Here is a 15,420-nt window from a genome sequence, read left to right on the forward strand (position 1 = left end):
TCAATCAGGTCACCCCCTCAGTCTTCTCTGCTTCAGAGAAAACAACCTAAGCCTATCCAACCTCTTTATAATTTAAATGTTCCAACCCAGGCAACATCCTGGTGAATCTCCTCTGCAACCCCTCCAGTGTGTGCACGTTCTTCCTATAATGTGGCGACCAGAACTACACACAGTACTCCAGCTGTGGCCTCACCAGAGTTCTATACAACTCCATCATGACCTCTCCGCTTTTGTAAACTATACCCCGATTGATAAAGGCCAGTGTGCCATATGCCTTTTTCACCACCCTATTAACCTGCCTTTTCGCCTTCAGGGATGGACAAACACACCAAGGTCCCTTTGTTCTTTGGAACTTGCCAGTGTCTGACTTTTCATAGTATACTTCCTTGTCAAGTTACTCCTTCCAAAGTGCATCACCTCACATTTTTCAGGGTTAAATTCCATCTGCCATTCATCCGCTCATTTGGCCATCACATCTACACCTTCCTGTAACCCAAGGCACTCAACCTCACTGATAACCACCCGGCCAATCTTTGTGTCAACAGCAAACTTACTGATCCTACCCCCCACAGTCATCTATGTAAATGGCGAACAATACGGGGCCCAGCACAGATCCATGTGGTACGCCACTGGTCACTGGCCTCCAGTCACTAAAGCAGCCGTCTGTCATCACCCTCTCATATCGCTAAGCCAATTATAAATCCACCTGGTCAGATCACCCTGTATCCCATGTGCATTAGCCTTCATAATGAGTCACCCATGTGGGACTTTGTCAAAGGCTTTGCTGAAATCCATGTAAATCACATCAACCGCACTACCCTCATTCACACACTTGGTTACATGCTCAAAAAATCCAATCAAATTCATTAGGGATGACTTCCCTCTGACAAAACCATGCTGACTATCCCTGATCAAACCTTGCCTCTCCAAATGGAGATAGATTCTTTCCTTCAGAATCTTCTCCAGTAGTTTCCCAACCACAGAAGTGAAACTCACTGGTCTGTAGTTCCCTGGCTTGTCTCTACAACCTTTCTTAAAAAGTGGTGTTATGGTGAAATCAAAGTGATGGACACAAAATGGTTCATGCCTCTGCAGACCTACTCCCCTTATACTTGTTAAAAGCCCCTCTTTTCCTTCTCATTGTATCCTGTATGTCTCTGGTCATCCATGGTTCTCTGGGTTTGTTACATCTTCCTATTACCCGAGGGGGAAAATGCTGGGCCTGTACCCTCACCATTTCATCTTTGAACACCCCCCACTGCTCTTAAGTAGATTTCCCCACAAGTAACGCATTCCAGTTTACCTTGGCCAGATCCTGCCTAATCTTGTTAAAATCTAGTCTCCTCCAATCCAAAACTTTTTTTTGCAACTTGTCAATTCCTTTGTCCGTAACAAATTTGAATTGAACCATGTTGTGGTCGCTATCACCAAAATGCTCCCCCACCAACACACCAACCACCTGTTTGACTTCATTTCCCAGAATTAGGTCCAGCACAGCTCCTTCCCTTGTTGGATCCTCTACATATTGACCTAAGAAGTTTTCCTGTATACATTTTAAGAACTCTACTCCATCTAAGCCCTTAACATGATGGCTATCCTAATTAATGTTGGGAAAGTTCCCTTATTAGTTTTACACCCCTTTGTGAATTGCACACATATTTGCCCATCAATTTCCCACTGACTATCTGAGGGTCTATAATAAACACCTAGTAACATAGTTGTCTCTTTTTTTATTTCTATTTATTTTATTTATTACTTATTAGTCACAAGTAAGGCCGACATTAACACTGCAATGAAGTTACTGTGAAATTCCCCTCGTCGCCATACTCCGGCGCCTGTTGGGGTCACTGCATCTAACCAGCACGTCTTTCAGACTGTGGAGGAAACTGGAGCACCTGGAGGAAACCCATGCAGACATGGGGAGAACGTGCAAACTCCACTCAGACAGTGACCCAAGCTGGGAATCGAACCCAGGTCCCCGGTGCTGTGAGGCAGCAGTGCTAACCACTGTGCCACCATGCTGCCCCACTGTGCCACCGTGCCCCCCCCCTCCCCCCAAGCTCTACCCACAAAGCTTCATTTGATGTCCTCTTCAAGGTATCATCTCTTCTTACTGCAGCAACTGGCTCCTTAACTAATAGTGCAATACCTCCTCTCCTTTACCCCCTCCTATATCCCAGGACATTGAGCGACCAATCCTGCCCTTCACCCAACCATGTTTCTGTGATGGCTATTACAGCATAATTAAATGTGTCAATCCTCATCCTTAACTCATCTGTTTTACCTTCAATACTCCTGGCATTAAAGTCGAGGCCCTCCAGCCTTGTCTGACTCCCTTGAAACTCCCTTTTGGTCTGTAGGCTTGCTTGCTTTACCAAATAAGCTTTTGGGAATGTTACCAAAACCAATTTTTAATGTAGATTTTCAGCAAAACTGAAAACTATTGCGAGATGAATTCTCTCTCTCTCTCAGCATTTGATCAAATTCAGCTGATATCTCGACCATAGCACAGTAAGGGTTAAGTGTGCAGTGCTCCACAGTGATAAAATTACATGCTGCATTTTTCCTCCACTATATTAAGAGTGCAGAAAAATCATATTATGCTTCTGATGCAAATCTAAACTGCTGAAAATGGAAAAACCATTTCAGGTGAGAATTGTGAATGACGTTAGTCCTATAAAACAAAATGATGCACTTACTTGACATGCCTTAGCAGTAACATCAGGTGGGGTGTCAGGGGTGAATGCAGGCCTCAGTGCTGCTCCAACCTGAACGTCAAATTAGAATATTTAACTGGTGAAAGCAATACAAATCTATTAAAATTATAACAAAAGGAAGTACAATATTACTTTAATGCAGTCGACGGGAGAGGTGCCTGAAGATTGGAGAGTGGCAAATGTTGTGCCTTTGTTTAAAAGGGGCTGCAGGTAAAAGCCTGGGAACTACAGGCCAGTGAGCCTCACATCTGTGGTGGGTAAATTGTTGGAAGGTATTTTGAGAGACAGGATCTACAGGCATTTAGAGATGCAAGGACTGATGAGGGACAGTCAGCATGGCTTTCTGAGTAGAAAATCATGTCTCACAAATTTGATTGAGTTTTCTGAAGGGGCAACCAAGAAGGTAGATGAGGGCAGTGCAGTTGATGTTGTCTACATGGACTTTAGCAAGGCCTTTGACAAGGTACCGCATGGTAGGTTGTTGCATAAGGTTAAATCTCACGGGATCCAGGGTGAGGTATCTAAATGGATACAAATTTGGCTTCTTGATAGAAGCCAGAGGGTGGTTGTAGAGAATTGCTTTTCAAACTGGAGGCCTGTGACCAGTGGTGTGCCTCAGGGATCAGTGCTGGGTCCACTGTTATTTGTCATTTGTATTAATGATTTGGATGAGAATATAGGAGGCATGGCTAGTAAGTTTGCAGATGACACCAAGATTGGTGGCATAGTGGACAGTGAAGAAAGTTATCTCCAATTGCAACGGGATCTTGATCAATTGGGCCAGTGGACTATGAATGGCAGATGGAGTTTAATTTAGACAAATGCAAGGTGATGCATTTTGGTAGATTGAACCAGGGCAGGACTTACTCAGTTAATGGTAGGGCGTTGGGGAGAGTTACAGAACAAAGAGATCTCGGGGTACATGTTCACAGCTCCTTGAAAGTGGAGTCACAGATGGACAGAGTGGTGAAGAAGGCATTCAGCATGCTTGGTTTCATCGGTCAGAACATTGAATACAGGAGTTGGGATGTCTTGTTGAAGTTGTACAAGACATTGGTAAGGCCACACTTGGAATACTGTGTGCAATTTTGGTCACCCTATTATAGAAAGGATATTATTAAACTAGAAAGAGTGAAGAAAAGATTTACTAGGATGCTACCGGGACTTGATGGATTGAGTTACAAGGAGAGGCTGGATAGACTGGGACTTTTTTCTCTGGAGCATAGGAGGCTGAGGGGTGATCTTATAGAGGTCTATAAAATAATGAGGGGCACAGATCAGCTAGATAGTCAATATCTTTTTCCAAAGGTAGGGGAGTCTAAAACTAGAGGCTAGAGGTTTAAGGTGAGAGGGGAGAGATACAAAAGTGTCTAGAGGCGCAATTTTTTCACAGAGGGTGGAGAGTGTCTGGAACAAGCTGCCAGAGGTAGTAGTAGAGGCGGGTACAATTTTGTCTTTTAAAAAGCATTTAGATAGTTACATGGGTACGATGGGTACAGAGGGATATGGGCCAAATGCGGGCAATTGGGATTAGCTTAGGGGTTTAAAAAAAAAGGCGGCATGGACAAGTTGGGCCGAAGGACCTGTTTCCATGCTGAAAACCTCTGACTCCTAAAAAGACATAATTTAATTGACTATCTCAAATGATAGTCAAAGGCTAAGTTATCAAGGGCCAGTTTTGCACACTTAAAAACATACTAAAAGGGGCACCAACAGACTTGGAAATCAAAAAAAAGGGGAGAAAATGAGCAGTGTTATTAATACATTAGCAGGGACCTGCAAAAAGTTTACTGTTAAATTCATATTTTTATTGCAATAGTACTTCCTTAAATGCAGAATTTCTAGTTGTTCTCCCACCAAAGACTCGAATAGAATTAAAACTCTGGAAAAAGCTACATGAAGCTGTGTACATGTGTAAAATCAGGACTAGAAGTACAAATATAAATTTGTTTGCCATGTTTATAGTCATAGAATACGACAGGCTCATTTCCTCTGCCACTGAAGATAATGTGTTTCGCCTACGTCTGTTTATCTGTAAACAATATATCTCTGTAAACAATGTTTTTCAAAAACTAATGGACAGATTTCAAGGAAACTTGATGGACAGCTAAGTCCAAGGAAGTACAGATTTATTTTTGGCAAAAATGGGGATCTGGAACTCGAATTTTCATATTACCATTGAATCCCTACAGTGCAGAAGGCGGCCATTTAGCCGATCAAGTCTGCACCGACTCTTACCCAGACCTGCCCTGTTTTTACCCCACTAATCCCCCTAACCTATATATCATGGGACACTATGGGCAAATTTAGCATGGCCAATTAACCTAACCTGCACATCTTTGGAGTGTGGGAAGAAACCAGAGCACCTGGAGAAAACCCACGCAGACATGGGGAGAATGTGCAAACTTCACACAGGCAGTGACTCGAGGCCGGAATCGAACCCGGGTCCCTGGCACTGTGAGGCAGCAAGCTAACCATTGTGCCACCATGCTGCCCTTTTGTTGAAAGATCCATTAACACTGGGAAATGTGGCAAACTGCCCTTTGTTTTAAGAAAATTGTGGTTTGTTTTATTGAAAATGTTTTTGATTCTTTTAGAACTTTGCGGACTGTCTCAGCTGCTGTGGTGTAATTTGTCACAGCTGTCCAAATCTGAGCAGAGCTTTCAGATGTCCATTGGCCAGAAGCCTTCTCAGTGAAATGGAGGTTCTCAGTAAAGAGATTTATTTTTTCAGCTTTGTAGTTAGACATCAACTAGGTGAGGGAAAAGCCGCAAGGAAGAGCTGCGCAATTGTAATGATGTTGATTAATGAATTAGTGGGTAAAGATTTGCACTCTATTAAGTGTCCTCTTCACTTGCTTGGAACTGGTTTTCTCCCAAGTTGAAATGACAGGGTTTACATCTATAATTTGAGGAACAAACACTATTTTTCCTTGTAATTTGCTTCCTATAATTTCAGTATCTATCAAAGAAAACATCTTCCTTTCTGTGCTGGGTGTTGAGCTGCGGTTCCTAAGGGACCATGTTAGGGAACTGGAATTGCAGCTCGAGGACCTTCGCCGGGTTAGGGATAGTGAGGAGGTCATTGACAGGAGCTATCGGCAGGTGGTCACACCGGGACCACGGGAGGAGGGTAACTGGGTAACAGTGAGGAAGGAGAAAGCTCAGTTGATGGTGAGCACCCCGGTGGATGTGCCCCTTAATAATAAGTACTCCTGTCTGAGTACTACTGGGGTGGACAGCCCACCTGGGGGAAGCAGCGGTGGCAGTGTCTCTGGAGCTGAGCCTGGCCCAGTAGTGCAAAAGGGTAAGGAAAGGAGGGTAGTGCTAATTGGGGACTCTACGGTGAGGGGGTCAGATAGGCGTTTTTGCGGACACAGACGGGACTCTCGGATGGTGGTTTGCCTCCCTGGTGCAGGGGTCCGGGATGTCTCTGGTCGAGTCCCAGAAATCCTGAAGGGGGAGGGAGAGGAGCCGAAGGTCGTGATGCATATAGGTACTGCTGACATAGGTAGGAAGAGGGAAGGGGTCATGAAAAGAGAATATAGGGAGTTAGGTAGACAGCTGAGAAAGAGGAATGCAAAGGTAGTAATCTCGGGATTGCTGCCTGTGCCGCAGGAGAGTGAGAACAGGAATCGGTGGAGAATGAATGCGTGGCTGAGGGACTGGAGCAAGGGACAAGGATTTGGGTACTTGGATCATTGGGACCTCTTTAGGGGCAGGTGTGACCTGTTTAAAAAAGACGGGTGGCACTTGAATCCCAGGGGGACCAATATCCTGGCGGGAAGGTTGGCTAAGGTTACTGGAGAGACTTTAAACTAGAAAGGTTGGGGGGAGGGAATCGAAATGAGGGGACTGAGAGCGAGGAGGTTAGCTCGCAAATAGATAAGGAATGTAAACAGGGTAAGAGGGAGGTTAGACGAGTGATGGAGAAGGGAAGTGCTCAGGCTGAAGGTCTGAGATGTGTCTATTTTAATGCCAGGAGTGTAGTGAATAAAGTGGATGAGCTTAGAGCGTGGATTGCTGCTTCGAATTGTGATGTGGTGGCCATTACGGAGACTTGGATGTCTCAGGGACAGGACTGGGTGCTTCAGGTGCCGGGTTTTAGATGTTTCAGGAAGGACAGGGAGGGAGGCAAGAGAGGGGGGGGGAGTGGCACTGTTGATCAGGGATAGTGTCACGGCTGTAGAGAAGGTGGACGCCGTGGAGGGATTGACTACGGAGTCTCTGTGGGTGGAGGTTAGGAACAGGAAGGGGTCGGTAACGTTGCTGGGTGTTTTCTATAGGCCGCCCAATAGTAACAGAGATGTTGAGGAGCAGATGGGGAAACAGATCCTGGAGAGATGTAGGAATAACAGAGTTGTCGTGATGGGAGATTTTAATTTCCCAAACATAGATTGGAATATCCCTAGGGCTAGGGGTTTGGATGGAGAGGAGTTTGTTAGGTGTGTCCAGGAGAGTTTCCTGACACAGTATGTGGATAAGCCTACTAGAGTAGAGGCTGTACTTGATCTGGTGCTGGCTAATGAACCTGGACAGGTGGAGGATCTCTCGGTGGGTGAGCATCTTGGGGATAGCGATCATAATTCTATCTCCTTCACGATAGCATTGGAAAGAGATAGGATCAGGCAGGCTAGGAAAGTGTTTCTCTGGAGTAAAGGGAAATACAGTGTCATCAGGGAGGAAATTAGACGGGTAAATTGGAAGAAGGCATTCTTGGGGAAAAGTACCGAAGGAAAGTGGAGGATTTTCAAGGAATGTTTGTCTGGAGCTCTGCATGACAACGTTCCGATGAGACAGGGGGGTGTTGGTAGGGTACGGGAACCGTGGTGCACGAAGGTTGTGATGAACCTGGTGAATAAGAAAAGAGAGGCGTACAGAAGGTTCAGAGAGCTAGGAGGTGTTAAGGATTTAGAGGAGTATACGGGATGTAGGAAGGAGCTTAAGAAGGAAATTAGGAGAGCGAGAAGGGGTCATGAGAAGGCCTTGGCGGGTAAGATTAAGGAGAATCCCAAGGCTTTCTACAAATATGTCAAGAGTAAAAGGATGAGATGTGAAGGCATAGGACCCTTAAAAGGTGAAGGGGGAAAAGTTTGTGCGGAACCGCTTAATGAATACTTTACCTCGGTATTCACGGTGGAAAGGGATCTGGGTGGTTGTACTGCTGGTTTGCGGTGGACAGAAAGGATCGAGCATGTGGACATAAAGAAAGAGGATGTGTTGGAACTATTGAATGGCATCAAGGTTGGTAAGTCGCCGGGACCGGATGGGATGTACCCCAGGTTACTGTGGGAGGCGAGGGAGGAGATTGCGGAGCCTTTGGCGATGATCTTTGCATCGTCGATGGAGACGGGAGAGGTTCCGGAGGATTGGAGGATTGCAGATGTGGTCCCTATATTCAAGAAAGGGAACAGGGACAGCCCGGGAAATTACCGACCGGTGAGTCTAACCTCAGTGGTTGGTAAGTTGATGGAGAGGATCCTGAGAGACAGGATTTATGATCATCTAGAGAAGTTTAGTATGATCAAAAGTAGTCAGCACGGCTTTGTCAAGGGCAGGTCGTGCCTTACGAGCCTGGTTGAGTTCTTTGAAAATGTGACCAAACACATTGACGAAGGAAGAGCGGTGGATGTGGTCTATATGGACTTCAGCAAGGCGTTCGATAAGGTCCCCCATGCAAGACTTCTTGAGAAAGTGAGAGGGCATGGGATCCAAGGGGCTGTTGCCTTGTGGATCCAGAACTGGCTTGCCTGCAGAAGGCAGAGAGTGGCTGTGGAGGGGTCTTTCTCTGCATGGAGGTCAGTGACCAGTGGAGTGCCCCAGGGATCTGTTCTGGGACCCTTGCTGTTTGTCATTTTCATAAATGACCTGGATGAGGAAGTGGAGGGATGGGTTGGTAAGTTTGCTGACGACACCAAGGTAGGTGGTGTTGTGGATAGTTTGGAGGGATGTCAGAAGTTGCAGCGAGACATAGATAGAATGCAAGACTGGGCGGAGAAGTGGCAGATGGACTTCAACCCGGATAAGTGTGTGGTGATCCATTTTGGCAGATCCAATGGGATGAAGCAGCAGTATAATATGAAGGGTACCATTCTTAGCAGTGTAGAGGATCAGAAGGACCTTGGGGTCCGGGTCCATAGGACTCTTAAATCAGCCTCGCAGGTGGAGGATGCGGTCAAGAAGGCGTACGGCGTACTGGCCTTCATTAATCGAGGGATTGAGTTTAGGAGTCGGGAGATAATGCTGCAGCTTTATAGGACCCTGGTTAGACCCCACTTGGAGTACTGCGCGCAGTTCTGGTCACCTCATTACAGGAAAGATGTTGAAGCCATTGAAAGGGTGCAGAGGAGATTTACAAGGATGTTGCCTGGATTGGGGGGCATGCCTTATGAGGATAGGTTGAGGGAGCTTGGTCTCTTCTCCCTGGAGAGACGAAGGATGAGAGGTGACCTGATAGAGGTTTACAAGATGTTGAGAGGTCTGGATAGGGTAGACTCTCAGAGGCTATTTCCAAGGGCTGAAATGGTTGCTACGAGAGGACACAGGTTTAAGGTGCTGGGGGGTATGTACAGAGGAGATGTCAGGGGTAAGTTTTTCACTCAGAGGGTGGTGGGTGAGTGGAATCGGCTGACGTCGGTGGTGGTGGAGGCAAACTCGTTGGGGTCTTTTAAGAGACTTCTGGATGAGTACATGGGATTTAATGGGATTGAGGGCTATAGATAGGCCTAGAGGTGGGGATGTGATCGGCGCAACTTGTGGGCCGAAGGGCCTGTTTGTGCTGTGGCTTTCTATGTTCTATGTTCTATCAATCTTGTTACATGACAAAGTCCCTGTTTAGGATTCAGGTTTCGTAACATGATAACTGTACCCCTAAGTTTGTGTGGAAGTATACATATTTTCAAGTAAGACTGCGTAGAATCATTGGAGGGTATGGACTGTTAATACTATTTTCATCTACAGAATGCAAATGTATTCCTTTAATTTACCTGACAGCTTTTTTAAACCTTTCCGAGTCAAATTGAGTGCATTTTCAGCAGAAACAATAGCTTTCAAATTCATGTGGGCCCACGAAAGCATGGGACTTAACATAAGATGGGTATAGAACATAGAACATTACAGCGCAGTACAGGCCCTTCGGCCCTCAATGTTGCGCCGACCTGTGAAACCAATTTAAAGCCCATCTAACCTACACTATTCCAATATCATCCATATGTTTATCCAATGACCCTTTAAATGCCCTTAATGTTGACGAGTCCACTACTGTTGCAGGCAGGGCATTCCACGCTTTACTACTCTCTGAGTAAAGAACCTACCTCTGACATCTGTCCTATATCTATCACCCCTCAATTTAAAGCTATGTCCCCTCGTACTAGTCATCACCATCGGAGGAAAAAGGCTCTCACTGTCCACCCTATCTAATCCTCTGATCATCTTGTATGCCTCTATTAAGTCACCTCTTAACCTTCTTCTCTCTAACATAAACAACCTCAAGCCCCTCAGCCTTTCCTCATAAGACCTTCCCACCATACCAGGCAACATCCTGGTAAATCTCCTCTGCACCCTTTCCAATGCTTCCACATCCTTCCTATAATGTGGCGACCAGAACCGTACGCAATACTCCAAGTGCAATACACCAGAGTTTTGTACAGCTGCAACATGACATCATGGCTCCGAAACTCAATCCCTCTAACAATAAAAGCTAACACACTGTACGCCTTCTTAACAACCCTATCAACCTGGGTGCCAACTTTCAGGGATCTATGCACATGGACACCGAGATCTCTCTGCTCATCCACACTACCAAGTATCTTACCATTAGCCCAGTACTCTGTATTCCTGTTACTCCTTCCAAAGTGAATCACCTCACACTTTTCCGCATTAAACTCCATTTGCTACCTCTCAGCCCAGCTCTGCAGCTTATCCATGTCCCTCTGTAACCTGCAACATCCTTCCGCACTGTCCACAACTCCACCGACTTTAGTGTCATCCGCAAATTTACTAACCCATCCAGGTCATTTATAAAAATGACAAACAGCAGTGGCCCCAAAACAGATCCTTGCGGTACACTACTAGTAACTGAACTCCAGGATGAACATTTCCCATCAACCACCACCTTCTGTCTTCTTACAGCTAGCCAATTTCTGATCCAAACCGCTAAATCACCCTCAATCCCATGCCTCCGTATTTTCTGCAATAGCCTACCGTGGGGAACCTTATCAAACGCTTTACTGAAATCCACAAACACCACATCAACTGCTTTACCCTCATCCACCTCTTTGGTCACCTTCTCAAAGAACTCAATGAGGTTTGTGAGGCACGACCTACCTTTCACAAAACCGTATTGACTATCCCTAATCAAATTGTCCCTTTCTAGATGATTATAAATCCTGTCTCTTATAATCCTTTCCAAAACTTTGCCCACAACAGAAGTAAGGCTCACTGGTCTATAATTACCAGGGTTGTCTCTACGCCCCTTCTTGAACAAAGGGACAACATTTGCTATCCTCCAGTCTTCTGGCACTATTCCTGTAGACAATGACGACACAAAGATGAAAGCCAAAGGCTCTGCAATCTCCTCCCTAGCCTCCCAGAGAATCAGAGGATAAATCCCATCCGGCCCAGAGGACTTATCTATTTTCATACTTTCCAGAATTGCTAACACCTCCCTCCCTATGAAGCTCAATCCCGTCTAGTCTAATAGCCTGCATCTCAGTCTTCTCTTCGACAACATTGTCTTTTTCCCGAGTGAATACTGACGAAAAACGGGAACCGTGGTGCACCAAAAAAGTTTCTTTGTTGGTTAAAAAGAAAAAGGAGGCTTATGTTCGGATGAGACGTGAGCACTCGGGTAGTGCACTAGAAAGCTTTAGATTGGCTAAGAGGGAGTTGAAGAGCGAGCTTAGAAGGGCTAAAAGGGGACATGAGAAGACTTTGGCGGATAGGGTTAAAGAGAATCCTAAGGCGTTCTATAGGTATGTCAAGAACAGAAGGTTGGTTAGGGCAAGTTTAGGGCCAGTTATAGATGGCAGAGGGAAGTTATGTGTGGAACCGGAGGAGATTGGTGAAGCATTGAACCAATATTTCTCTTCGGTGTTCACGCAAGGGGACATGAATATAGCTGAGGAGGACACTGGGTTGCAAGGGAGTAGAATAGACAGTATTACAGTTGATAAGGAGGATGTGCAGGATATTCTGGAGGGTCTGAAAATAGATAAATCCCCTGGTCCGGATGGGATTTATCCAAGGATTCTCTGGGAGGCAAGAGAAGTGATTGCAGAGCCTCTGGCTCTGATCTTCAGGTCGTCGTTGGCCTCTGGTATAGTACCAGAAGATTGGAGGTTAGCGAATGTTGTCCCATTGTTTAAGAAGGGGAACAGAGACTTCCCCGGGAATTATAGACCGGTGAGTCTCACTTCTGTTGTCGGCAAGATGTTGGAAAAAATTATAAGGGATAGGATTTATAGTTATTTGGAGAGTAATGAATTGATAGGTGATAGTCAGCATGGTTTTGTGGCAGGTAGGTCGTGCCTTACTAACCTTATTGAGTTTTTTGAGAAAGTGACCAAGGAGGTGGATGGGGGCAAGGCAGTGGACGTGGTATATATGGATTTTAGTAAGGCGTTTGATAAGGTTCACCATGGTAGGCTTCTGCAGAAAATGCAGATGTATGGGATTGGGGGTGATCTAGGAAATTGGATCAGGAATTGGCTAGCGGATAGGAAACAGAGGGTGGTGGTTGATAGTAAATATTCATCATGGAGTGCGGTTACAAGTGGTGTACCTCAGGGATCTGTTTTGGGGCCACTGCTGTTTGTAATATTTATTAATGATCTGGATGAGGGTATAGTTGGGTGGATTAGCAAATTTGCTGATGACACCAAAGTCGGTGGTGTGGTAGACAGTGAGGAAGGGTGTCGTAGTTTGCAGGAAGACTTAGACAGGTTGCAAAGTTGGGCCGAGAGGTGGCGGATGGAGTTTAATGCGGAGAAGTGTGAGGTAATTCACTTTGGTAGGAATAACAGATGTGTTGAGTATAGGGCTAACGGGAGGACTTTGAATAGTGTGGAGGAGCAGAGGGATCTAGGTGTATGTGTGCATAGATCCCTGAAAGTTGGGAATCAAGTAGATAAGGTTGTTAAGAAGGCATATGGTGTCTTGGCGTTTATTGGTAGGGGGATTGAATTTAGGAGTCGTAGCGTTATGTTGCAACTGTACACAACTCTGGTGCGGCCGCACTTGGAGTACTGTGTGCAGTTCTGGTCCCCACATTACAGGAAGGATGTGGAGGCTTTGGAGAGGGTGCAGAGGAGGTTTACCAGGATGTTGCCTGGTATGGAGGGGAGATCCTATGAGGAGAGGCTGAGGGATTTGGGATTGTTTTCGCTGGAAAGGCGGCGGCTAAGAGGGGATCTTATTGAAACATATAAGATGATTAGAGGTTTAGATAGGGTGGATAGTGATAGCCTTTTTCCTCTGATGGAGAAATCCAGCACGAGGGGGCATGGCTTTAAATTGAGGGGGGGTAGTTATAGAACCGATGTCAGGGGTAGGTTCTTTACCCAGAGGGTGGTGAGGGATTGGAATGCCCTGCCAGCATCAGTAGTAAATGCGCCTAGTTTGGGGGCGTTTAAGAGATCCGTAGATAGGTTCATGGACGAAAAGAAATTGGTTTAGGTTGGAGGGTCACAGTTTTTTTTTTAACTGGTCGGTGCAACATCGTGGGCCGAAGGGCCTGTTCTGCGCTGTAATGTTCTATGTTCTATGTTCTAAATATTCATTTAGCACCTCTCCTATCTTAGAAATCATAGAAACCCTACAGTACAGAAAGAGGCCATTCGGCCCATCGAGTCTGCACTGACCACAATCCCATCCAGACCCTACCCCCATATCCCTCCATATTTTACCCACTAATCCCTCTAATCTACACATCCCAGGACACTAAGGGCAATTTTAGCATGGCCAATCAACCTAACCCGCACATCTTTGGACTGTGGGAGGAAACCGGAGCACCCGGAGGAAACCCACGCAGACACGAGGAGAATGTGCAAACTCCACACAGACAGTGACCCAAGCCGGGAATCGAACCCAGGTCCCTGGAGCTGTGAAGCAGCAGTGCTAACCACTGTGCTACCGTGCCGCCCCTCTCTTCGGACTCCACACACAACTTCCCACTACTGTCCTTGACTGGCCCTAATCTTACCTTAGTCATTCTTTTATTCCTGACATACCTATAGAAAGCTTTAGGGTTTTCCTTGATCCTACCTGCCAAAGACTTCTCATGTCCCCTCCTGGCTCTTCTTAGCTCTCTCTTCAGGTCCTTTCTGACTAACTTGTAACTCTCAAGCGCCCTAACTGAGCCTTCATGTCTCATCTTTACGTAAGTCTCCTTCTTCCTCTTCACAAGAGATTCAACTTCTTTCGTAAACCACGGTTCCCTCGCTCGACCACTTCCTCCCTGTCTGACAGGTACATACTTATCAAGGACACGCAGTAGCTGTTCCTTTAACAAGCTCCACATTTCAATTGTGCCCATCCCCTGCAGATTTCTTCCCCATCCTATGCAGCCTAAATCTCGCCTAATCACATCATAATTTCCCTTCCCCCAGCTATAACACTTGCCCTGCGGTATATACCTATCCCTTTCCATCGCTAAAGTAAACGTAACCGAATTGTGATCACTATCACCAAAGTGCTCACCTACCTCCAAATCTAACGCCTGGCCTGGTTCATTACCCAGTACCAAATCCAATGTGGCCTTGCCTCTTGTTGGCCTATCTACATACTGTGTCAGGAAACCCTCCTGCGCACATTGGACAAAAACTGACCCATCTAAAGTACTCGAACTATAGCGTTTCCAGTCAATATTTGCAAAGTTAAAGTCCCCCATAACAACTACCCTGTTACTTTCGCTCCTGTCCAGAATCATCTTTGCAATCCTTTCCTCTACATCTCTGGAACTTTTCGGAGACCTATAGAAAACTCCCAACAGGGTGACCTCTCCTTTCCTGTTTCTAACCTTAGCCCATACTACCTCAGTAGACGAGTCCTCATCAAACGTCCTTTCTGCCACCGTAATACTGTCCTTGACGAACAATCCCTCTTTTACCACCTTCCCTGATTTTACTGAAACATCTAAACCCCGGAACCTGCAACAACCATTCCTGTCCCTGCTCTATCCATGTCTCCGAAATGGCCACAACATCGGAGTCCCAAATGTATGTATGTCTTGTATGTATGTATTCAAATATTTAGTTGAATAGACTTTGCCCTGCATGGTAATAAGCCATACAAATCAAGGGCGGCTTCTGGTTTCGCAACTGAACTTTGTGGAGAGAGCAGTAAAAGCATTTCAGTTGATCTCAGCACCCGTGCTCAGAAACAGGCAAACCAGCTAGTGTTGTTGCTGGCTGCCTGATAACTCCTACTGGAAAGTGTATACTTGTGCAAGCCTCAGTGTTAGGCATCAGCAAAAAACACAGCTATGCGTGGGCGCCAGGGGTTCCTACAATGTGGGTTACAATCCCCAATGGGGCTAGAGGTCAGATTTCGAGTTGCGAACATCCCCCTCCAAACAGCAATGGCAGCCATGGAGAAAGACGCTGTCCAGTCTGAAGGCTCTTGCTTGACAGCCTTGGATCCACTGTGTCAAATATGCAATTGCTACCTCACTTTAGGGTCAAATGTGACAGCAACGTTGTAAATG

At 45.9% G+C, this 15,420-nt stretch overlaps 1 protein-coding gene across 9 annotated transcripts in view; it reads right to left on the reverse strand.

The window, feature by feature from the left end:
• The window catches only part of heatr5a (HEAT repeat containing 5a), a 196,638-nt gene that overhangs the window by 53,346 nt on the left and 127,872 nt on the right, over positions 1–15,420 (reverse strand). For all 9 annotated transcript variants that reach the window (XM_078233685.1, XM_078233687.1, XM_078233681.1 and 6 more), the window contains one exon: positions 2,700–2,768. In XM_078233685.1, the coding sequence (XP_078089811.1) occupies positions 2,700–2,768 (69 nt within the window). The remainder of the gene's footprint in view (positions 1–2,699; positions 2,769–15,420) is intronic.

This window comes from Mustelus asterias, chromosome 18 (genome assembly GCF_964213995.1).
Source record: "Mustelus asterias chromosome 18, sMusAst1.hap1.1, whole genome shotgun sequence".
Lineage (NCBI taxonomy): Eukaryota > Metazoa > Chordata > Chondrichthyes > Carcharhiniformes > Triakidae > Mustelus > Mustelus asterias.